General features: G+C 39.7%; 1 protein-coding gene across 4 annotated transcripts in view; it reads right to left on the minus strand.

The window, feature by feature from the left end:
- DACH2 (dachshund family transcription factor 2) overlaps nucleotides 1-26,406 on the minus strand; it is a 264,018-nt gene that overhangs the window by 14,650 nt on the left and 222,962 nt on the right. For all 4 annotated transcript variants that reach the window (XM_042824971.1, XM_042824970.1, XM_042824972.1 and 1 more), the window contains exons 8-9: nucleotides 3,461-3,606; nucleotides 2,784-2,931 (exon numbers count right to left, since the gene is read on the minus strand). In XM_042824971.1, the coding sequence (XP_042680905.1) occupies nucleotides 2,784-2,931; nucleotides 3,461-3,606 (294 nt within the window). The remainder of the gene's footprint in view (nucleotides 1-2,783; nucleotides 2,932-3,460; nucleotides 3,607-26,406) is intronic.

The raw sequence follows: 26,406 nt of genomic DNA on the forward strand, positions 1-26,406 counted from the left end.
ACCACCCCTCTCCTGATGGAGCCCAGGATCCCATTTGCCTTTCGAGCTGCCAGAGCGCACTGCTGGCTCATGTTCAGTCTCTCGTCCATCAGGACCCCCAGGTCCTTCTCTGCCGAGCTGCTCTCAAGGACCACTCCTCCCAGCCTGTACGGGTGCCTGGGGTTCTTCCGGCCCAAATGCAAAACCTTGCACTTTGCCGTGTTAAACCTCATTAGGTTCACCCGAGCCCAGCCCTCCAGCCTGTCGAGGTCCCTCTGAATGGCATCCCTTCCTTCCACCGTATCAACCGCACCACTCAGCTTGGTGTCGTCAGCAAACTTGCTGAGGGTGCACTCAATTCCCTCATCGATGTCATTAATAAAGATGTTAAAGAGCACCGGTCCCAAGACAGACCCTTGGGGGACACCACTTGTTACCGGCCTCCACGTGGACATAGAGCCATTGACCACCACCCTCTGTCTGCGGCCTTTCAACCAATTGCTTATCCATCGGGTCGTCCACCCATCAAATCCACTTCCCTCCAATTTGGAGATGAGGATGTGGTGGGGGACCATGTCAAAGGCCTTGCTCAGGTCCAGGTAAATGACATCGGTCGCCTTCCCTTCGTCCACCAATGCCGTCACTCCATCATAGAAGGCCACAAGATTAGTTAGGCATGACCTTCCTTTGGTGAAGCCGTGCTGGCTGTCTCGGATCACATGCTCATTCTTTATGTGATCGAGCATGTTGTCCAGGAGGATCTGTTCCATGATCTTCCCAGGCACGGATGTGAGACTCACCGGCCTGTAGTTCCCCGGGTCCTCCCTGCTCCCCTTCTTGTATATGGGAGTGACATGACCCTTCCTCCAGTAAAGCCCAACTATAAATAAAATTAGACCTGTAACTAGAAAACTATACAGCATTAATTGTAGCCAGATGATTCACATCATCACTGGGAACTGCTGACACTGCCTAAGGTTGTATTCCCTCATCTACATAAATTCAGGCAATAAAACATACCTTTTCCTTTTAAAACCCTGAATCTTAATTCCGTGTTTAACCTTATCTTTCACCGGCACCAGGTTACCATTTCTTTTGTTTGATGTACTACTGAACCATCTAGTGATGGTACTACAAAAGGTAGGTTGAACTACGAGACAAAAAAAAATTTGAGCTTAAACATAAATACCCCGTTTCAAAATGACGTTTACTAGTCTATATTCTAGCAAATGCTCTTTACAGGTATTGTTAAAATGAAAGGTGAATTTACGTTTGCAGTATTTTGCAATTCATTTTATTTGTCTGTGTCACCTGTGTGAAAATATCTGTGAATTTTAAATCACAATATTGTGAGAAAAATTGCTAAAAAACATGGAGATGTAACTTTCTGTGCTGACTTATTTATCTAACTCTTATCAATTTTTACAGACCTGAATTTGTGATTGCACCAGTCAGGGGAATAAATGGATACCACTGCATGAGCGATCTCTGAGAGATTTAATAAATTATGAATGCCAGAATGCAATCTGGAAACAAAACTTTGGAAAATTGAGTAACCCATGTGGAAAAGTCTATCTGTGACTTTCTATAATAATGTGGATGTTGTGATGACCTGAGAAACAAACAGTTCTGCAGATACTGATTACTGGAGAGATTCTTCAAGCCATAAGTCAACCAAATCTGTGAAGGACTTAAGATTTTTGTTGAGTTAAATATGACTGTGGAGGTATGTAGTGTTTTGTCTGCCTACACCGAGATTAACTTTTGTTTTACAGAAATACAGCTGTCTCATCTGCTCTTACACTGGAGTGATGCAATGATTCTGAACACCCCCTGCACTTTAACAACTTCTGTAGTATTCACTCTCTCCTCACAACTAGACTTAAAGTGTCCTTTGTCAGCTCTTAGCGAGCCTTGGTGCCGCAAGCAGGTTCCTAACCTAATTTCAATTCAAAACACACAGGAAGAGAGTAGTAGGCACTTACATCTGTAGCCTTATCTAGCTTTATCTTTCCGATTTCATGGATGTAATCCAGAAGTGGCTTTTGGTGTATGAAGAACTATTTCTCTCCTTTTGATGCAGATTAGAATTTTAAAAAGAAGACTGCCTGCTTTACAATATCACAGTGAAAAATTTAGATTTACCAATTTAATTGCCTATTATTATCAAAAGCTTCTAAAGAGTCATGGTTCTGTCTTAGAAGGCCTCATGTTAGGAAAGCTTTCGTATCTCACTCTTCTGATGGAAAAAGAAAACTATCTAGGTTTATTTGTTTCAGATCTTGAATTACAAGAGTTGCCTACCTAAGTGCAACTATTTGGTTGCCCTGAAGTTGTCTAGAGGACAAACTAGCTGATTTAAATACTCCAATTACAGAACATATTATCTTTCTCAAAATAAGACTGATCCTCAATGCTTGGAGGATAATAGCAGGAAACAAAAGAAATCAAAGCTGTCAAATGAAGCAATCGGGCTGGGAATATTACCACACAGACGGTGTGGTAATAATGCATGTGAAAGCCATGAAACTGAATCAGCTTTCCCTACAGAACCAGCCAAAATGCTCTGCGGCCAGTTGCCCTCCAGGAAATAATCCTTCAGTCACTGTTCTGCCTGCTTACAGAAACGTGTGCTTCATTCTGTTTTTATTAAATTTAAATCTTTCATTACCAGTGCTAGTCCACTGCTACATTACACTGAAGTATGAATGTCAGTTAACTCAGAGTCCTCAGTAGTTCCAGCTGGAAATGCCAAAGGGTTACACATTTAATAGGTATCTAAACTCCATTTTTCATTCACTCACCTCTGCTTTGCAGCTCAGCTGTAAGTTGCCTTTCCAAGCTCTCTCTGAGTTCTCTCTCTCTACAAAGCTCCATCTTCAACTCTTTCTTTTCCTGCTGTATCTGCTTTTCCTGGACTCTGGCATTGTCCACAGCCACTTTCAGCAGGCCCTAAAACACATGCAAATGTGAGACCTGAAAATACCGTTTTGTTTCAGCAGTGACAAAATTTATCCATTTATTTATTTTACTCTCTTTAGAAAAAAACCACCAATAACAAAAACTCCGGAGCCTATAGACAAGGAATGCACCTGGGCATTTAAAGTGCCTAAATGTTAAATATGAGCAATTTTGTGGTATAGCTTTTGCACATTCATCCTACTGGTATGGTTTATTACAAATGGAATACCATATCATTGCTGACCTTGGTCAACTGCAGGGAAAAGCAAAGGAGAAATAATGAGACTGGTGAATTTTAATATGACCGTTATTGCCAACTATTAAGTCAAATAGACAATGCATAAAATGTTTCCACAATCGATAATGCCGGAGAATGAAAACCTAGGCATTACATTAAATTAAAAAAAAAAATAAAAATTAGAATTGCAGCTACAAAATAGTTTCTAACTTTCTAAAAGAGTGGCAGAAGAAATACATTTTATCTGTTATAAATAGTCTGGCCCTATAGAGAATAACTTACCTGAATGTTGGTTAATAGTGTTTCAACTGATGAAAGACCATCAGCAAAAAGAAATGGCGCTGGAAATCCAGGAGGCAAGGCCTGTCCAGCCAGTTGGACTTTATCTAAGGTTGGTTTCATTATTGGAATGGCAATCTGGACCTCTTCTGTAAAGACAGGTTTTAAAAGCAAGATCAGAAACTATTGGAAATATGGAGGTCAAAGTGATTTTTAGAAACTGTTTCCCTGGAAGTCAAAATACAAGCATAGTAGTAAAGCTGATACGTTTTGGTCTTTGGGCAGCCATTGTTATTGCTAAGGCAAGTTTGCAAAACAATACAGAGCAATAATAAATATACTTATGGCTATAGCATCGCTCTAATAGAGTATAGGCCATTATATCTCAAATTCTACAAAATTATACTACCGAATTATAACAGTATTATGCAGTTCATTAAACCTGAATGACTTTTCTTCATTCTATCATGTTTGCTATTCTGCGATGAGCATTTTTAGTCACTATAACCTTGAAAAAATTCTAATCAAGAAATGTACCACATCTCTTTATCCTTTTTAGCATTATCCTTCCCATACTCAGCAGTAAATAATCCCCACTGAGTCATCTCCTCCAGCACTGGCTCTGCCTGTCAGAGAGGCATCTGTGCAGGCTCCCCTGGCAGGTGCCATGCTGTGGTCAGCCCCACCATGGGCAGCAGCTTGAAGCACCATGCTGAGTTCTGTCTGCTGGGGGCACAGAGCTGGTAGTGGGGGCACAGGAGCGACTGGGGAGGAGAGGGCTGAGCCATGCTCTCGTGATGCACTGCCTACAGCTGGATGGATGTATCCCTGGCACACTGCATTACCGGGACCCTGTAACTTCCCCTGCACTCCCTGTTTCAGTTTGGTCATGTTGCTAAAGATCAAGCTATGCATGGACAGTAGAAATGTGCACTCAGAAAGAAGCGATGGTATTAGCAATTATTTTCCCCAAATCCTTTAAATTTTGTCACAAATCCTTACTAGCATGAATCTGAACTCACTTTTTTAATAGGGCAACTTAATGCTGTTTTAGGACAATAATACATGTATCTCCTTCTCTCGGATCCCCCCTCCTTTGTGTACTACTTCTCCAATATTCATTTTAAGCATCAAGTTTATTGCTGAAAATGATGACATTAAAATCTGCTAGCAGTCTTCAAAGCCAAACTCCGTTCACTTATTTTACACTATGATGTTAAAAAATACTGGTGTAACATTCCAGGGAATTGCAGTCCATATGTAATATTTTCCTTTAATCTCTCTGGCACTTGCAGAAATTATGAAGAACATCTCCTCACAATTGCTTTTTAGTAAAGCTTGAAACTAATCTATTGTCCATAAGTTCATGATGCATGTGTTTTCTAAGGGCAGCCGCACAGCCAGTCCAGATAGTTTCATTTGTCAAGTGTCTCAGTCATATTAATTCCAGGATTTACAATTAGACCACACCACATCAAAAGGCCTCCCTCCCTTCTCTCACCTCTCTTATTTCAAAAACAACTCCAAAAGAATCTGACAACAACAAATTAAGCCCTGGTGTCTCTGCAGCAGTAGAATTATCTGCTTTAACAACCTCCAGGAGCACCCAGTGAGCTGCAAGTGCTTTTTGCTGTGTCTCAAAAACACACCCACTGACAACAAAGCTGGGAGCATTACCAGATTCTAAGTATTCTCTGAAATCTCTGCTGAGGGAGTATTCTGTTTTCACCCTACGAGTTCATTAAATGGAACAACTTCATAATGATTCTGCAGCACTAATAACAACAAAAGCCACTAACCTCTTCACATCATCACAGCTACCGTTTTAAAGCTGTGCTCATGTAAATTAAACAATCCTTTAAAAAAAACAACAAAACAACAAACCCCACAGAACAGTCCGGCAACACACTCAGACCGCAGAGGCTGTGCTGACTGAGATACACCATCTGTCACAGATCAGTATTTTTTATCAGTGGTAGTAGTTTTTAACGCGACCTGGTTAGCTGTTGCATGTGATGCTACATGGAAATAATACCTAAGTCATGGAGTCACAACAGACCAAACAGAAGTGGCATTTGGAAAGGAAAGTAACGCATGAAGTATGCATAATGGAAACCCATCGCTGCTTTAAGATCTCCAGAAATCTCTACTATTTGAAGATGAAAGTAATAACATTAAATTGGCTGAAAGGAAAATTACTATTGACTGTGAAGACAGGTTGCATGGTCTATGGTTTGTAATGTTACTGTACAGCAGATTGAAGTTTCAAAATAGTATTACTCTTCTTTAAAGAGATAGACACAGCTAAATTAGGTGCTGCTTGCTGCAGTGAGGATCAAATGCAAAAAGAATCATATTTCATCAGACCTAGTCAACACCAGGAAAATAAATAGAAATATAAGAGGTATGCAGGCAATGATTCATTTTGATAATCTGGCCCAAGAGAGACACATAGAGACAGCACACAGATCTAAGCTTCCACCAAAAGACAAATAGGACACAGAGGGTGGGAATTGGGATGACAGTGTAGCAGAGGTCACATCGATTTTCAGCAGCAGTTTTCACACAGATGAGATAACCCTGGACTCTATTTGGCCCATTGTTCATATCCTACCTGTCCCACAAGCAATAAATTTCCAAGTCCCAGAAAAAGGGCAGTAAAGAAGAAGGATTCTACTTACGACTTCTTATGATTAAGTTTTTGTGCTAACCAAACATGCTTTGCAGACCAAGGTCACATTGCATGTTAAAGTCTGTAATAGCTGAAAACTAGAAGAAGCATATTATGTTTTAGCGTATATGGGTGGAAACTGTCAAACCATTCATCTTTTTTTTTTTTCTGATTGAAATCACACTCTGCAAAGATGAATGATAAATGCATTAGAAATCTATTTCAATCTTGTAATAGGTCTTCACATCTGAATGGTGTCTACATCGTGCCCACATTTTGAGTAAGTGCACAGTTAGGCAGAAATATATTAGCTAGGCTTAAGAAATTCTAATTGGGAAAGCAATTAAAAATGGCACGTGTTGGAAGCATTTTTGAGGACTGCATCAAGTACATCTTTTCAGCAGAAAAAGAAGATGTTGATTTTAGCGTTTTGATTTTAAAGAACACTAAAGATACAAATGCTAAAAGCAGCACCCACACACAGTACAACAGAATAAACAAGAAATAAAGCTAGGGCAAATACTGGCTTACCAAGGACACAAACAACCTTCCTATTTATTGAAGCAAAGTGGGAACTACTTTTATTGAGCTTGTTTGTTAAACCTGCCATGCTGTATAATAGCATTCAGGAATCCATTTAGAGTGCACTCTTTTTATTTTAATTTCTTGCTGGCATCCAGGTGAATAGACGAAAGCAAGAATTATATTGCAGAGCAAAGAAATACACAGTAAATACTAACAGTGAATGGAATTATTATCCCAGGAAAGTGCACGGAAAAGTGCTAGAAAGTTTCCTGTTGTTAATGCAATATACCAAAGTATTTCATCTTCCATCTTCTGCCTAAGTTGCAGAAATCAGGATTGGAAAATTAAGCATCATCCTATGGACTAAATGCAGCACTGGGAACACGAGTAACACAAATTGCTCCCTGCGTGACTCTGCACAGCCCTAACCAACAGGCAATTTTATTTACCAGCTGGTTTATGTTCTTCCAAAAGACATGCTTTTAAATCCATCATTCATATACCTGATACACTTGACATGTCACATCCCTCTCAAAACAAGCTAGAAATATTAAAGCTGAAATTTACATATTACTAAACACTAGTTAGATCATCATGTTATTTTTTCACATGCATTTCAAAACACATTTGTCTGGAGGCTTTACACGTAAGCCTCACCAAAATTAGTTTACAGAACGTAAGATATAATGTATAAAATAAATATATGATAAGGAAAAAAGCATAACGAAATTCGTAAGAAATTTATAGTTATTAATCTGTTCGTTACTCATCACAACATTTGATCTCAGAAAACCTTCAGCCAGCATTAATAATATGGTTTTGGACATAGATGGTACTGGGATCATTCTAGATCTCTGCCTGTGGCACACAATTTAGAAAGATAAGGACTAAAAGGGTTCATCATAATTACAATTCTTGAAGCTTCATATTTGAGTGATGGGGATTATATTAAATGATCCACGGTTAGAAAAGAACAGCCTAGGTGCTCCAGTGGACTGTTTTAACCTTTAATAAAATACAAAGGTATCCTCAACACCAGCTGAGTTGTATGTGCATCTTTCATAGTAAGACCTTACATTTCTATTTGAAATGGCATTATTTGCCCAAAGTTCTTACAGAATTATCCAATTGATAACCCTTGAATTCCAGTTGTATATCTACTTCACAAAGACAATGACAGAAGAATTAGGGCTCAGATAACGATTTTTGATGGCAAGAAGCAGTTCTCCAAAAAAAAAAGAGACTTTTTTATTTTAAACTCTGGCTGCTTTTACACTGCTTACCAAGAAACTAGAATAACTGTTTTCTTTTGCAGAAAGGCAAGTATTTAAAACTATTTAAAGCCTGATAATCTGTGAGTCTGTGGGACAGGACTGACAGTCTTCAATGCCTTAATCCCTCTGAATTCCTCCATAGAGCTCTGTGTGCCTTTCTCTCCCTCACTGCCTGCTCCTCTCCTGGGGGCTGAGCCCTCCTCTTCATTGCTGAGAAGAGAGACCTCCTTCTAACTTGGCACCCATCAGACTTCGACATTTACTGCTTTAACCTTGTGATTCAGGTGCCAAATTTGAAGTCGTTGCTGTTTTTCTTAATTACAGCCCTTGTATGAACAGGGTCAATGAATGCAACTGGGAGATTCTGACTGCTGCATTGCGCTAGCTTTAAATCAGACTACTTCATTTTCCAGTGTTTGATACAACTAAATAGCATACAAGCAATTGTCACTACAGAGCTTTGCTGTAAAGAAACTTCCCTTTAAAAATACTGTCTAATCACTATACATGCATTTCCAGACTGCCTTAAAAGCTTTCAGAAACTCACAAAACAGTAACGCCAAATGCCCTCTGCTTCACAGTACCTGCTTCCCAGCTGGTTCTCACCCATGCAATCTGAAATCAATTGATTCTGTCCTGAAGCGTTTAGTAAAGCCTGCCCATCGTTTTCAACATTGGAAAAATGTAGACCATGTCTGTAAACATTTAGAGCAATGTGTTGGCTTGGGAAAAACGGAATAGTAAACCGTAGTGAAAAACCAGAAAGCCAACTGTGTGAGCAGTGCATACACTTCTATTGCCACAGAGCTCCTCGCAGGAATTGCGAGGGTGTGCTTTCCTGAAGGAGGTCATAAAGGAGAAGGAAGCAAAAAGCAAAGCAATGAAAATTTCAGTAGAAAAGGCTGAAATTAGAGTTTACAAATTGTCTTTATCTGTGCACTCTTTAACAAGGGATGAATAATTATACAGCTTTGACATTTTCATCAATGTACTCTCATTATTAAGACAGAAAATTACACCTATTTATAACTTCAACATATTTACAATGCCCTCTGATGCTCACGTGGCAGTGACAGTAAAAGCACCTGAAAATACTTCATTAATTCAAATCTTAACAAAAAAAACCCCATAAGTTAGATGAGATTTTTGTCTTGTAAAACATTAAATCTGAGATGAAGATTGCAGTGATTCACTGCACAGACACTGGAACATTTCACTGCGAAGAGCTTTAGTCTAAATTTAATATATACAGACTAGGAAAAATACAACTGATGCCACTTGAAGAAATTCTGTTCATCATGAAAAAGCATAAGTACAATTAATGCTACCAATAAAAATACTAAGAGCCTTCCAAAGTGCTACATTTTATACGTACAATAATTATTTAGAATTAGTTGCTTGTGTATGTTAGTATTATACCTGCTTTATCCTCTAAGCTGCTCCTCAGGCGGGTTTTGGTCATCTAAATTCCAGCATTTGAAGTTGCTCTAGGCTTTAACTTCTAAATCTAGGTAGGAGCTAATTACTATCAATCTGCATTTTCCATATGGCAACTTAAAGCAACTGGTTACTTTCAGCTAGTAACAGCAACTTGTCATTCCTTGCAAGGACAAGGAGCAGTTTTTCTCTTGACAGCAGAGAAAAGTGGAAATGTGAATTATTCAATAAAAGGCCAGTAATAAAATTACAACATGGAAGAAAAGAAGAAAATGAAACAACAAACAAAATCCTGCTCGCGGCTATTACCAAGAGACCATATTTTTTTCTCAGCTAACTCTCCTATTAACATTCACAAAGGCTTTTTCATGGTGAGTTTTAAGTCTCATTGCAGTCTGACTACTCTTCTACCGGGATTTTAAACTGTCAGATGAGGATGGGTAGGAAGAACTTGCCAAGAGGAAAAAAAAATTCTTCCATTTTCTTGGCGGATTCAGCTTTTCCCTATTAATGTTGAGATTATTTCTTCAACTATTTTGTTGCAAATATTTATGACTCCATATGGAACAACAGATGTTGAAGGAAAGGGACAGCAGAAAAGACTTCATTTTCAGCAATTACCCTGCTACTTGTTGTCATACTGTAGGTGTTCTTAGTGCATCTATTTTACACACCACCCTGTCCTTTCACACACTGCAAAAATGTCAGTTTGGATAATTAATGTAATAAATTTCCACAATATTTCCATCTAAAATCATTTCCATAATATTCACTTATGCAAATAAAATAAATAAGGCAACAGGAAGAAGGAAATCAAGAAGGAGGAGGGAAGACAGGGATTGCTCCCAGTCCTTCTGGACGATCTGAGCAGGAATCAGTTTCTCACAAAGTCCCTCAGGTCCTTAGTACAGAATCTTCCCTTTTTTCATTTGAGACAGATTCCAGTGACAGCCAACAAGAAATCATGCAAGAAAAACAAGGCTATCCAACAAAATGTGCAAGAAACAATGAAATTATTGCATAATGACGGTGCAGAAGTGGGGTCTGAGTGTGGTGGAGGCAGTTCCTAACAGGTGGATGGCATTTGGGCTGAAGAAACACCTGTGAGCTGACCTGCCAGCCCAGCATCACAGGCAGCCAGAGCAGCTGTGCCACAGCCTCGGGCAGCGTGAGTGACTCCTGGCTGAGCACGGCCACAGGCAGTGGCACTTTGCCTTTGGGTCAGCCCACGTGGAGCAGCCTTGGTGTGCGGCCCGCTTCTGTGAGGGCTGCATGCAGAGCTGCTGAGCCAGCCCAGTGCCCACAGAAGGGCAGCCTGTGCCTCCGCAGCCAGGCACTCTTTCATGACCCATGCGTATTAAAAATATACAGTGTGCTTTTAAATAATTTTCGTCATTTACTCCCTCTGCTGCAGTATTTGGTAGTATAATAAATAACCTGAAAGAGATCTCATTAGCAAGATCGCGTCTTCTCATACTCACAAAATCCGCACAACCACATAAATGCTTCCAGAGAGCTGTGATCACTGAGACCAAATCCATTCCAGGATGGCAGATGTGCTTGTGTTTCCATTTTGTACCTGAAAAGCCCCACCTGCCTACTTCATCTGCACATGTGCCACCAGGAAAGACTTTTCACTTTGCCTGGTCTGGGAGCTACTCAGATGCCAGCTGTGCAGGTGTGCGGTGAGGCAAGGGATACAACTGAAATGGTTCTGCTCCATTCCAGAGGTCCGTGATCCTGAGCTTGTGCAAAGCCAGCCTGGAACAGTGACGCACTCTGCCTTCTGGCCTCAAAGCACTAAACTGAGTTCTATTTGGCCACCAGCAAATGTAATGGCCCACAGAACACAGCCATGTGGAGCAGTGCTACTGGACATAAAACCCCCTGATGACCAAGCAGAGCTGAGTGGTGGCCAGGGAGCAGCTATGGGGCTCTGGATGCTGTCAGAACATGGCCAGAAGAGCTCTAAACCTCATAGATATGAGTACAAATACTACTGTGATGTCTGCTGTAGAACTGCAGACAAGTAATACTGAATAGAGATTATAAAGTTGTGTGTTATATATGTTAACACAGCAATTATGACACAAAAGATACATCATCTCTTTTAATTTGTTTAAAAATAGTACCGAAATAATATCAATACTGTAACCGTTATGTTCAATTTCTTTTCGTACATGTATAGCTAGCAGTTAAATCCCTCAAATATTAGAGGCAGGCAGAGTATTCCATTTCCTATTCCTGGATAATTATTCCTGCTTTATTAAGGTTTATTTTACAACTGTATAAAATAGGTTATAAAGGACAATTCTGCTATTATGTCCTCCCCTGCTTAGGCTTAATAAATATTATATTCTAAACCATCCATTAAAGCCAAGCGGTGGAGAAAATAAGAGTGGTAGTAATCTCTTCTACAGATGTAAAATACCTTTAATAAAATAAGGGTGTATAACAGTCAGGAACAAATTACTGAGGTCTGCTTTAATAAAATAGTACCCTTAAAGAAGTATTACTCTTAAGGCACTGACATTCCCACTGGTGATGCAGTGTATCCTTTCAAAGCAGTATAGCTTGTTAAAATGGCAAGATATCTTTTTGCAATAGAGTGTTTGTGTCCAAGCCGATACAAGGTTTGTATAGAATGCATCCAGGGAGCCATAAAACTGGTGGGAAACATATTTCTCCGTGGTATTTTAGTACTTCGAAAAATTCAATCACTGGGAAAAAATGTTTTGCTGTAAACATCTGAAGAGCCTTATAAAAGCAATGGCTTCCCACAGCACCTGCTTAAATAATTTTAAGAGGGAGTATGTCTTTGCTCATCCTCTAGAACTTGTAGAAAGCTTCTCCCATTAATTTCCCTGGTGCTGTAAGGCCAGGGCACTTTTAATCAGAAATAATTATGAGTACGGTTAGGGGATGTTCACCAGAATTATTTTTGCACTGTAGAGGTAAGAGAACTTTCAACACCGACTGCTTGGAGAAACATGATTCCTGTAATAGGAAAACAGATGGAAAGATGATCACCTTGAGGTTTCCTTTTGAACGAATTAGGAGTTCTTCAGATGTCAACGAAGGACTTATCTCTGAAGAAATATCCTGGCATTTGCACTCAGTTTGGTTATACAATGATTTCATGAATCCTAATTATGAAGAAACACAAGAAATCCATCCTTCCCAAATTTACTTTTTAACTGGTTTAATCATCTGGGTGAGTAGCAGTTCTGTGCAGTGGCTGTTACGGTGCCTCCCTGCCATGTCCTTTTTCAGCCTTCCAACACAACTCCCACCTCTCACAGCTCTTGGGCATGCTGCCCACCAGCCCGGCTCCTGCTGCACCAACCTGCAGAGCACCTCCCAGTGCAGGGCTCAGCGGCACTCCTGAGCGCTGCTGTCTGGATGATGCTGTAGCTCTTGCAGGTATTAAGGATTACAGAGCTGAACCCTACTGCAACTGAGCCTCTCTTGGGCTAGGAAGTGGTCAGGATTTGGCTTATTTGAGTCCTCCCCTCCTCAACAGAGAGGGCAAGTAATAGGCCCTCTGATAGAAATGTTGTCCTGGCGTATCGATATTACATCTTAGTGACAGAATGATTAGGCTCCCATATATCAGCGTTACAGCAGCTCAGTGTGGGGAGCTGCCGGTCCATGGCAATGCAGCACAGCTCCTTGCCACCAAATAATTACATGATGCTCTGGGGAAAGACAAGTTTTCCTAACACATAGCCAATCTATCAAGAGGGAAAACTCTTCCTGACCCAAACAGCTGCGATCACAGTATGAATGTGAGCTAACCATCATAACGTCCTCGTCCACTACTTTGCAACCAGTATTTGTTAAGTGTACTGCTGGCATTTACCCTGCTGGCTCTTCTAAAAAATCAAATACTGAGGAAAGGAAAGAAAGTGGAAAACTTTCTGCAGAAAGGAGCAGCTGCCTGACATTCATCTGCTCTACTCTTCCTTCAGATCAGCTTGAGTGCTGTGCCTGGCTCCTCGGGAGGTGCAGCGAGCAACTCCGGTACATATCTGAGACCAAACATCTCTTGCAAAAAGTATTCAATAAAGTATTTAAGTTGCAAGTTGCTGTTGTCTCCTATGCTTTCCCCTAGCAGACTACTCATACAGCTCAGAACCTGGCCAGTGCTCTTATCTCTGCCTGACTTCAGCCACTTCTGCCACGCAGCTGAACCCGCAAAGGGCAGGACCTCATGCTCTGCTGTGGAGTGTAGCATACAGCAAAGTATGGCAATAATACCCCACAGCTTAGGCTGATTTCTTTAATAAAATCCTCATGTGCACTGATGCCAAAACACAAAAGCTTGACCACCAAATAAATGAAGATCTATTCATTTTTCTTACACCCATGTGCATGTACAATCCTGTTCTGGATTGATTCAGGATTACAAACAAATCTCTCCAGGAAAACTTTCCAAAACTTCACCACTGTTTTAGCTCCCAGTCACTATAAATCCTAGGCAATGTTAAGATAAAATCATCATAACTAAATAAAACCTTCTCAGGAGATTTTTGAATACATCTCTTGGATTTGCACGCTTCTCAACTAAAAACAAAACACAGTCTAAAACAAAAAAGATACTGGAACAATCTATGCAAAAACCCAATATTCCACACCTCCCACTCACTCACAAACAGGCTTCAGAGCAGCCGTGCACTTGGCTGGCCTGCTGACAAATCCAACCTTGTGGACTCACCCCCATCTGCAGCTTCTGGGCTGGGCAGTTGGGGGCCTGGGGGCAGTGAGGTTCTGCAGAGCACTTTGCTGCTGGCCCCGAGGAGGAACAAGAGGAGAGAAAACAAGACTGCTGGAGGCAACCTCAAACTGCAAATTAATGCACTGAAAAAGCAGCTGTGACCAAAACAAGAAATAGTTTGCCCATATGCAGTTAAAAAAAATAATAACTACGGAGCATCAAGTGGAAGCTTGCATATTTTCTTCTGAATGACAGAAGTAAAGGCTCCGTGCTCCATTAATACATCTGCCCTTCCAGGGGGATTTCAACCAGGTCTGCTGGGAGCAGGAACTTACTCATGTTTTAAGTTGTATCCAAAACTCTAAAAGCATGAACTCCACTGAGTGTGATTAGGTTTTGAGTATTGCTACTGTGACTTCAGGGTTTGAGTTTGAGGCATCTTCCTACTCCAGCAGGCTTGCTCTCTTTGCAGGGCAAGCTGTATTTCACTTTGGTTCACTCTAACTTCTTGCTTTGAAACTGTATTACATGAGAAACCCATTCATGACAGCGCACAAAATGAAGCTTAATGAATCCCAAACATGTACTTCATGACCTACAATCAACGTACATTGCCTGCTACAGTATCTCCCTGTAAAATTGAGGCATTTGCTCAGAAATTTCTCAACAGGGTCCTTTTTTTTTGTAGCACTTAACTGACTTTTGTCTGCTCTTGTCTCCCTCCAGTGTTGCTGAGATGGCAATCCTTTATTCCTTGTGCAAACCCAGTTGGAAAATGCTGGATGGGCTACAGCTGTGTACAGCTATAGAAGGTCTGATATATGTCAAGCAGTGCTTTCTCTGTGCTGAATAAACAGTGAAACAATGTTTTAATTGATTATTAAAAAGGCGAGGTTCTAAGCTGAAAGTAGTATTTAAATCAGTTTTAAATTGTACAGTTTCTGAAAATTCCAAAAGGTACTGATGCTGTACAATTGCACTGTGTCAGCTGAACATCACAGCTTTAATAAAGGTTACTGCAACCCATGGTGATAGAATCTATTTCTGAATGACTTTTGCAAACACAGAACTACATAGCTGATGAAAAACAATTAAGGAATCAAAATATTAATGAAGCATGAACTCTCCCTGGAAAGGTATTTTCACATTCAAAGAAATGAAATAAAATACCTGTTCTTCAAGAGCCAAACTCTGCCCAGGTACTCTGGAATGTCTGAGGTTGAGTCATTCTCAAACAATAAAATAGGTTCTTCCTTTCAAACTACATCTATTCTCTAATAGTAAATACTTAAAATCAATCCACACTGCTTCTGACAAAAGGACTTTAAGTTGGATATGCAGTCTAGAACCACAAAAACAACCTCCGTATGACTTGTTTAAACCTACAACTATTAGACTCTGCCACTATATATTTTTTCTATCTTAAAATCAGAAAAAGCAATTTAAAAAAATCAGTAATTGCGGAGTTGTGGATCCCAAAGAGGTGTCCTGACTCCATAGGATACCAGCTGGGGAACTGATACTTTTTTGAGGGTTTTTTTCAGAATATGTGCAATGGTTACTCTGAAACCAGGTCCATAGACAGACTTCTTCTCACTAGCAGTAAGTGCACTCCTCTTGCTGTATTTCTCTGTGGGACCTGAGTGGCAGTCAGGGAATCCATGTAAAAAATGTGTTAGGAGGTAAAGGCAAAAAAAACCCAACCAACATTCTTCCGTAAAACCAAAAATGCCAACCTTGTTCTAAAATTTAGGTAATAAAGCCCAGTAACTTCTGTTAACTATCAGCATGTACACGGATTATCAATCAAATGAGATATAAGCGTGGAGCAGATAAAAATGGCAAACTGCTATAATTACAAATGACATTTTGTGTATGACTGTGACTCAAGAATTGTTACAGAATGCTTTGGGAAAAAAAAAATAGTAATTTCTATCCAGAGTCCAGAATAATATGGTCCATTGCAACAATGGACTGTGGGGCAGAAATGTCATTCGCTACATCTCACATTGTTACTGTTCTATGCACTGAATCTATATTTAGTTTTATTTTTAAAAAAGGACGAATTCACTTTAGAGAATTGACAGCTTATATGAATATTTTAGTTTTGCTTTCAAGTACCAGAAAAAAAAAGCATGGAATAAAACTCAAGCTCCAAGTTCCTCAGAATGCCTACTGAGAATAAATTCTATGTTTATTTGTATTTCATTTTGCTTGAACAACTGCTTTTCCCTTGGGTATTTATTAAAAGCATAAGAAGAATGAGCCAAATGCGCTTCTCAATAACATCCATTCAGCATTGTTGAAGCTTGTAAAATTGCACTAGCCTAGCCAAGGGGAAAATTTTACTCACTATTTAGTAAATATATATAATTTTTTCTGGTTGAGAAGATGCACTGCTGCATCTTTAAATTCTGTCTGCCTCTGCTCATCAAAGAAGAAAAAGCAGCCATTTTGTTATACATTCATAACCTCAGATAGGAAGAGACATGATGTATATTCCCTCATTTGGTTATTCATTACTTAGGGTCCAGTCCTGCACACACACTTCCCATCAGGCTCACTGAAGACACATGCAAAGTGTCCATTGATTCCATTACACAAAGATCTAGTTGTAAGTTTTTTCATGCCGTATTTTCCCACCGATTGCCATAAATAATCCTCTTTGACCTACATTCCAAAATTTGCAGATGGAGAAAGCTAGATTGGCTTAAGTGGGATTTACCATTGGGAATGCCTACTCTCAACACAAGGTTGGAGAAGCATTTTTATACTGCAAGGATGCATGACAAGAGGTGTCCAGTTTTGTATCAACTAAACCAGTAAAACCCACCAAAACCACAATGAAACAGCAGCTACTAGAGACTGTCAATGCATAAACCTCAGATGGTTCACAACCAGCAGCCAGTGTGCCCACACCAAGTTTCCATTAGGGCCAGGCTGAGACACCTCAGCTCATTCTTCACCTGCCAGTATGTCTTAAAACAGTCCTAATATCATGCAAAATGAAAAATCAAATTCCCAATGTATAAAACGACTTTTTCCAGTGCAGCTGATCATCACTTTTGCAGCACAGTTTGCAGTACAGTTTCATTGTATCTTTTACAACAGAACTTACAGGAAAAGCTGTTCAACACTAACACTGCAGCATGCAACTACCACTCCTAAATGGTGACCAAGAGCTGGGGCTGTTGTTTCTTGCCCACTGGTCCCCAAGAAATTACAGTTTATAGCTTGTTAGTGGAAAAATGATGTCTCTGAGATCTAAGCCAATGTTTTCAGAAATGTCATGGACTGTCTTTATTCCTGGCATAACAAACCCCCAAAATATAATAGCAAGTAATGTGGCTATTGCCCTTGGCAGCACCATTAAACTGGGCAGTGAACTACTTCAAATGACTGCCAGTGTTAAACATTAGTTCTGCCTTAAGTGGGTTGATTTTAACAGTCAAACATGCACGGCAGTACATCTGAACATTAAAAGCACCTTTCAAACTTAATTTTACAGAAATGTTAATGACCAGAACAAACTATTGAAGGCAAAAAAGAAAAGTAATTATTTCACAAGATGAAAGGAAACAGTAAATTAACACTCCTGTTTTAAAAGGAGGCTCTATAATCTATCTGCTTTAAGGAAATACCATTAACTGAAGGCACTATGGATATTTCAATTAATGTATTTATGGTTTGGCGTTTCTCTTCTCTTCTAGCCTTTAAAAACAAGGTTTGAGGCAAAAGGAAAGCTGTAAATCTTTAACTGAAATACAAGTTCCAGAAATGCTTTATCAAAGTCACAGCAACCGAATTGGTTCCTGATACCTATGTTATGTGTCATGTGCACATATGTACATTTATTGAGAGAAAGGAGGTAAATATAAAAAAAGGAACAAAGCCTTCAAAAGCTATGACCTGTACATCCATACAGACCTCTAAAAGGACTAAGGAAAGCAGGAAAAATGGAAGTGACTCACAAGCATTTGTAACACACTACCGATGTCTATTAAAATTAAAACCATTAAAACCATTAAAAATAATGGTTAAAAATAAATAAATCAGGGACAGCTAATCTAATCCTACTACTACATTAAAAAATACTTACGAAAGAATTGGACAAAGTTTAAAAATGTTAAGCTGCTCATTACAAAACTGAAAACATACCAGGTTTGTTACACGAGCTTTTATTCAGTGTAATTTTGAAAACTGTTTAAAAACAGCCATTGTCTTGCAAGGAAGATTTTCTTACCTAATGAGCTGCAATACTTATGCAGACTGAAGATATTTCAAAAAAAATTATTCATATTTATACGCATTTTAAAAAAAGTTGACACCATAATATAGGTGATAGTTATTTTTCCAGGACATGCATTCTTTACACAGTTAAAAATGTACTTACATAAATGTGGGTTTTGAAAATAATTTATTTAGCATAATCTATATAGGAACATATGTTTTTTCACTCCAAAATCAGTCACTTGCAGACTTCAAATGACAAAACAGTAATTATTCTTGTGACTCATGCATGTCCACTTTGAAAATTTGGCCAAATGTAAGGTCTATTCAGCAAAACTGCACTGATGATTAAAGTGGCTTTTATCTTGTCTTTAATTAATAGTCTTTTCTAAAGGATACTTTAGTAGATGACGATATGATCCGTGTTACATTCATACCACATTACCTGCAAGAGTTCATGCAAATTTCTACCCATGCTACATTGTATTCACACATATAAGATATTCATGACCTGAACACACCACAGGTAAAGAAAAACTGCAATCAGAATCAGAAGGTTGGGAAACATGGACAAAACATTTGACAGTAAAGCCAAGTTAAGTAGCTCCCCAACCTCTGCAGCACAGCTCAACAGCCTCTTCTGCAAAAATCTTTTCAACATCTAATTTTAAACTGCATCATAAAAACACAGAATGGCTTAAGTTGGAGGGGACACGGGCAGGGTTGCCAACCACTAGATCAGGCTGCCCAGGATCCCATCCATCCTGGTCCCGAATGCCTCCAGAGATGAGCATCCACAACCTGCCTGGGCAGCAGTGCCAGCACCTCACTCTTTAAGTAAAAAATTTCTTCCTAACATTAACCCAAATCTTCCCTCTTTTAGTTTAAAGCCATTCCCTTCTTGTCCTATTATATAAATAGAGTCTCTTAACACCTATGGTTGATACAGGATTATTATTCTGGGGAGATATTTGATTGCCTTTGGTATTTTGATTTGGAAACAGGCACTACTCTTAAACTTACGGCAGTTTATGTTGCTCCATGTAGAAATAGGAAGTGAGGCTTTTCTAGTGGTAACTGATCAACAAAATATATTATGTTATCCAATCAAAAGAAGAACTTGAGTAAAGTGTGGAGAAATGCACTTTAGAGTGCAGCATATCGATAAGTGACAGAGCACAGCCTGGTCTGGAGGTTCTGAAGGCTGGATGCGGTGGCTGTAAGCAACCTTAAAGGTGTGACCAGCGATTTCCCAAAGCAGAAAAGCAAGTCTGATGGCAAGTGACTGCATCGAGGCCCCAGTCACCTGGCAGATGAGCAGATTCACAGAATGACTTAAGCTGGAAGGGATGTCTGGAGGTCCTCCTGTTCAAATCCAAGCAGGAGCCACCTAGAACCAAGTTGCCCAGCTCTCTGAAAAATCTGTCTGTGAAGGTTCAATGGCCTTCAAGCTCAGAACGTCAGACTTTCAAAAGAAATAAGGTATGGCTAGCAGTTAAGTGGCATGAAAGCAGAAGTCACCTGGTAACTCTAGTCAAGAAGTCAAGGTAACTCTACCTTTAACAGCCTCCATCCATTTGGGGGCGTTAAGTGGGTAATTCAAATATGAGCAATAGCTGAAGACAACTTCTTCAGCTACATGGTAAAAACCCTTTAATCTTTGTATTGGATGTACTCAGAAGCTGCCAGATACAGTGGCCAGCCCAAGCTGCTGCCTTCCATCTCATCAGCCATTGAAGACCTGCTTTATTTGCTACTGAGTGTGACAATACCACCACACTCCAGCTTTCAGACTCGAACTCAGTTCTTCAAATGTGTTATAGTAGTACTGTTGCTCAAAAACATCTGCATCAAACATTAGGGTATGTATTTGGGAACCAGCAGTCTAAAATCCTAAGTTTAAGCTGCATGCAGCAAGCTATATACTTATTTTAAAATAAATGTGAAATTCATTCTTCCACAAAAGAAGCAGTGTCATGAGAAAACTCAGGCTTTAAGTTTTGTAAACGCTGCATTTTCAATATTAGAGTGTCAGTCTTCATTCACTCTCTGACAAGGCTGTCAATCAAACAGCAATCTAGTTTTGTAAGACTTTAACCAAAGATCAAAGCAATGATACTGCTGAGTTCACATTACCTTCCTAGAGATAACTACTTGAACACTTTCATAGCGCTGCATCGATATTAACTTTGCACCATTCCTTCCAAGCAAATTAAACAGCTCGAAGTTTGACAGCCCTTCTGGCTTCTGCTCTCAGCCCCGATCTAAACAGAATCCCAGTCCCCATCCCCTCCACCCCTTTGGAGCTGCCACCTGGATATTGAAGTGGAGGATTGCAGGGGCTGTATTCAGTTAAACTTCCATCAATTAAAAAGAAAATGAAACGTGCTTTCTGTCTCCACTGGGGAACACACTGAATGTCTTTTACTCAATAACAATAGTTGGGCAATAAAAAGATGAGTGAGCAAAATGTGGTATATCATCGTTTTGCTTTTGACTTTCGCCAATGGCAAATGAAAGGCATCCAAAATCAATTTCAAGAAGCTAATAAATTCAGTATGTGAAAGCAGTGAAAATATAACTTTTGCAGCCTCATCATCAGGCTGATTTGTAAGCAAAGCTGGGTCCAGTTCCTGCACACTAAGTCACCCACATTTTCCATATTTTCAGTTTCATGCAGGTAATATACCATTTCTATAGGGTTTATATTTTGAGGCTAAACATATATATATATCTACCTATATCTTCTTTCCACAAACATATATCCTGGTAATATCATAATAAACATCTGAATGTACTATGCCCAGGAAATCGTGTCGATCACTATCAGTTACTTCCTCCACTAACAGTGGAAGAAAGGTGAAGGCTAATGCTGCACCAAGGGCATGCTCGAAGCAGAACAACTGCTTTCCACAGCTCCACATTGCCTTCAGAACACAACTCTTTATGGCAGCTCGGGGAGGGGGCTGCTGCGGTTTTTATTTGCTTGTTAACTGACTGAGAAGCTTGCCAGACCATATCCATCTAGAGGCAAGTTTCCAAAGGGAAATGAATTGATGGTAATTGCAATATAATTTAAAGTACTCCTTCAGCAATGCTGAATACCTAAGACGTACAGCTTCTCTCACTGGGCAATAATACAGGGGCTTCCACTTACTCCAAGCAATTACTTCAAATTTCAGTGAGAAGAAAATTTGATCCACAGTTTCTACCACAACATAAGAGACCTTGAGGCAGGTCAAGTTCATCCCAGAGGACACGGTGCCCACTGCTCTCAGAGCTAAATAGGTCTTACCAGGGGGCTTTGTACCAGATGTGACTTTCCACTGCAATTACCAATAAACTACCTGAGAAAGGGAGGCAGCACGGCCGTACGCTGCTTGGTTTGTAAGGCTAGGACTAACTCCTGCGAGAGCACTGATGAGAGCACCACCTTTGGTTACAGTGTCAACAAACAGCAAGTCAAGGAATGCAAACAAACAGCTGTACTGCGGCCTGGGATCTACAGTTTACACTGGAAAAAACACCAACATTTCTGAGAGCAGCAGTTCCTATCTCTGACATAGCCATGCTACACGATACCTTTGAATATTTTGCTCTGACCCAACGGCAGGCAGCAGCATCACAGAAGGTCCACTACACTTACCTAGCTTATTTGGAAGTCATTAGCAATGTTACTTTTTTTTTTTTTTCATGGGATGCGTTACTTAACTGAAAAAAAAAAAAAAACCAAACAAACCAAAAACCCAACAAGAAAAGAGAGATGTGTCTGACCTGGGAGATTTCTCTGTTGAGACACAGATTTATTTTCTTTGTGTGACAAAGCACAGAAAGAGAATGGGAAGGAAGAAGGAAGAAGGCAGGCATGAAGGAAGGAAAGCCAGCTGGGTCCTCCATGGAGCCTGAATTGTGACAGTAAGAAGGGCTGGAGAAAGCAACTGGGAAATGGTGATACGTAGACTGGGCATGTCTAAATCCTGGAAAACAGCAGGTGGAGAAAACTGTGCAACAGAATTATATTTAAAGGGGAAAAATTAGAACTAGGTGAGAACAGTAGAGAGATTGCACTTTGAGTGCAAAGTATTGCTTCTGTCACTTAGTTCATACTGTGAACGCGTCCAGGTTGTGCGTTTCAAAGGCAGAAGCCACGAGGAAGGCTGTTCTTTCATATATTATTTCTTCACAACAGCACCGACCTATTGGCAGCAGAGGCTTTTTACACTCTACTCTGTTATTATGGAGTGTGGAACAAATCCTCAAATCTGAATTACACTATAAAACCCTCTCTTTCTGTTGTATATCATCCTTATTTTACCTGTTTACCTGCAGGAAGAAAGCCTTTTTTAGTCTCGCAGATCCTAAGACGGTCTGTGCCATACTTCACATTTTCAGTTTTCTAAAACACCTCCAGCAAAGTCAGAAAATCTGAGAGATTATGTAACCAATACTTCTGGAGCAGAAACACATCTTCCAAATCTTCTTTGCTGACAAAAGCAGGTTAGAAATTGTGTATATCTATCTGTGAGTCACCTTTAAAATAAAGTGCTTTAGTGCCATCTGCACTTTCTGAACTCTGCTTTCATGCTCCTCTCTCCTTGCATTTCCAAGCCATTGACTGCACTGATTTCCATGTAGTAACCTATGATCAGACATTGCCTGGAGGTCCAGATTTCACCAGAATGCAAATGTAAGCCTTTCACTCTATGGCACAGTATCCCTTTTCAGACTTTTTGCCAGACTTTGCTCAGAGTACATTGATTCTACATATTTTTAAGCACGAATTCCCTACACAGTCAGTCCTTCATTCCTTTAAGATTTTAAATTCAATCTCAAAATGCAAGGGTTAAACCCCAAACTTCTTTGCATTTCCTTTTATCTTTAGAAATTCCGCACTCTTTTTTTTTTTCTCCTAAAATCATCTCTTGTACTGAGAGTAATTGCTTCAAATACTTATGGAGATGGCACTTGTATCAAACACTTAAAAAACAGAATATACTCAAATATAAGAATGCCTAACTGTATCCATAACTAACTGTTCCTTTAGTTAAAAAGTTTTGATATTATCTCTGTTATTTTTCTCTTCAAAGGAGAAGAGTAATTATGAAAGTTCTGCAAATTTGCACTAATGAAGCAGAAAAATCTACTATGACTTTTATTAATCACCATGTAAACAAATTAAAAAAAGTGAGCCTACCTTGTCTCCTCTTTTTATGATTCTGACAGCAATTGATTTAGAATTACTTACAGGTTATTCTCAACTCTTTGTTACAACTTGAGCTGAGAATAGTAATTTTGCCACAAATCTGAACTTTCGTCAATGAATTTATATTCCACAAATACTGAAAATGAGAAGCCACTTAAATATGCCACAAATGTACAGACTGAAACATCAAATAAAGGACAGGGAGAATAAAAAGTACATACGAGATAGCAGGACAGAGAGAAAAAAACTGAAGAGAATCCACACCATACATTACAACCACCACTTCCACTAATGTAAGACTTAAGATGCTCACTCAGTCCCTGATGCATAAGCTCGGAAGTGCTATGCTTCCAAAACACAGCTGCGCTAACTGCAAAGGAGAAACACACCATGGTACTAATCCTCAAGTGGCAGCAGGATGGGTTAGCATTACGCCCCTTTCTTTGCAATCTCCCCAGTGCCACAGAAAACAAAATGCTGGCCCAGGGCAAGCAGTATTCAAGGTGGCCTTAAGCTACTAACAGCCCTCCAGCAGTCTCTCTTTTTATCCACGTCTGCCTGAATCAAGTCTCTGCAGACACACCTCTCATTCTCCAATACATCATCAGTATCACAGCTGCCAAGATTAAAAGTGTTGAGAGCAATAGGTGATTTTGTGTCACCGGGGAAATCCCTGCCTCTTTACAGTGCCTTCTGTCCCATGCAGTGTGACACTGTCATCACAGGAGTACAGCCATAAATAGCTAAACTGTAGCACAAAACATGGTTCATGGACTAAAACTAATTATTCACCAGACCTAGAAAGTAAGACGCACTCAGTGGAGTTTGAAACCCATAACTTGAGTCAGACAATGTGAGATCTCACAGCAGGTGAGCACAGTGGGATCTTCAGAGGAACGAGAAAAGCGCTAGGATTTGAGAGTGACCGACAGAGTCAGAGAGTTAGCCTGGAGAAGAGAAGGCTGCGGGGTGACCTCATTGCAGCCTATCAATACCTGAAGGGAACCTACACCCAGGAGGGGAGTAAACTCTTCAAAAAGGCTGACAACAGCAGGACTAGGGGAAATGGATCCAAGTTGAAGGAGGGAAGATTTAGGTTGGATATTAGGGGGAAGTTCTTTACAAGGAGAGTGGTTAGGCCCTGGAACGGGCTGCCCAGGGAGGTTGTGGATGCCCCGTCCTTGGACGTGTTCAAGGCCAGGTTGGACGGGGTCCTGGGCAACCTGATCTGAATGTGTACGTTTGGTGGCCCTGCTAGGCAGGGGGGTTGGAACTACATGATCCTTGAGGTCCCTTCCAACCCGGGTGATTCTGTGATTCTGTGTGACAGGATCCAGGATTAGGGCACCTATTAACCAAAAGCTGGTGAGGTCTCTTTTTAACTGAATCCACACTGATACCTCTTTCTCGTTTCTGATCTTTATCAACTGGCACTTGAAGGGAAATCCCAAGTCATTTTTTGATTACATTTTTCTTCTCTCTCCTGTATCTTGTAATTCTCATGCAATCTCTCTAAATTCAGGGGTAAGAAGGATGCCATTAAAAACTGCGTTACTACAGTCTGTGTTAGCACCATTATATGAAATAATTGCACTTTGGGAGATTCTAGACAGTCAATTAACCCCCAATTCACTACTCAAGTGGCAGAGCCGACACTCAATGAATAGAGGGTAGGGGTTCAATTCTCAATTAGGAAGAACTTTTTTACTTAATAGTTTAATCTTGTGGTCAATTAAATCTCCTAGCGTATTAATTATTATATGAATTCCAGGCAACTTCTCATTTAAAGGTTACTTATGGTGCACTGCAACTGGACCAAAGTCCCAGACCTAAATTTTTCTAAGCTGAAAGCCTGCTCCATCTTAAAGGGAAATCTATACTCTTTTATAAAAAAAGACAAAGTGCTTTCCCAATGTGAGATAGTTTAAACATCTCCTGTATTTCTGTGTCGCAGATATGAGTGCAGTCACATCTTAGATCACTAGATATAAATTTACTGCTGGACCACATATTCACATCACTAGTTATATTTAAAAGTTTTTCTAAATAGACCTTTATGGATTAATCTCATCTCCAATTGCTGAGCTTTTTTTCCTATACTGTTTGGCACAGCAGCTTGGAATAGCAGCTCAGTTTTCCATCTGTTAGACATATAGAGCCTATCAGTTTGTGAAGCACTTTCTTGGTATTCTTTTTGGTAGAATAAAGTCCTGGATTTCCTGGGGGAAGCAAAAGACATATGCTGATGCTTCATGGTTTCTGAGTTGCTGCAGAGATGAATTCTCCTTGGCCAGCTTTCTGTTGAGTAGGTGCTGGAATCATATAAAACACACACTTGCAAAAGAAAAAGAAAATGGTGAGTTCCCCAGCCAAATCAGTGATCTTTTTTCAACTAATTATTTTTCCTGCTCAAAATGAAGACAGTCTGTCTTTGAAAAGACTGTCTATCATTAAAAAAGAAAACTATTGAAAAGTTTTTGAAACAACTATAACAGATGTCATAGCAGTTGAAAGTACAATTAGAAAGCACAACGCCGCAGAAATAAAACTTCAAACAAAAGCAGAAAGAGTTCTTTGTGCACATCAATAATTCAGAATGATTTAAGAACTGTTTTATAGATGCAAGTGGAACTCTTGCTGTCGATATATAAATTGAATATGGTCTTTATAGGCAAACAAAAAGAGGATACAAACCTTTTAAATTATTTTTAGGATAATTGTTTCTGCAACAAACATCATTATTTATCAGTTTTGAAAAGAAGCCAACTGCTAACATTTGAAATGCACAAATCTTGGCACACTACACAGAAAATGGTAATCTCACCCCTTTTCAAAACCACTCTTGTGGTTTTTTCACATTTGTCAAGTTCTTATCTCAAAGTCCACGCAGTG

Source organism: Centrocercus urophasianus, unplaced genomic scaffold (genome assembly GCF_019232065.1).
Source record: "Centrocercus urophasianus isolate 14NV4802_14NV808 unplaced genomic scaffold, USGS_Curo_1.0 seq_24, whole genome shotgun sequence".
NCBI classification, from domain to species: domain Eukaryota; kingdom Metazoa; phylum Chordata; class Aves; order Galliformes; family Phasianidae; genus Centrocercus; species Centrocercus urophasianus.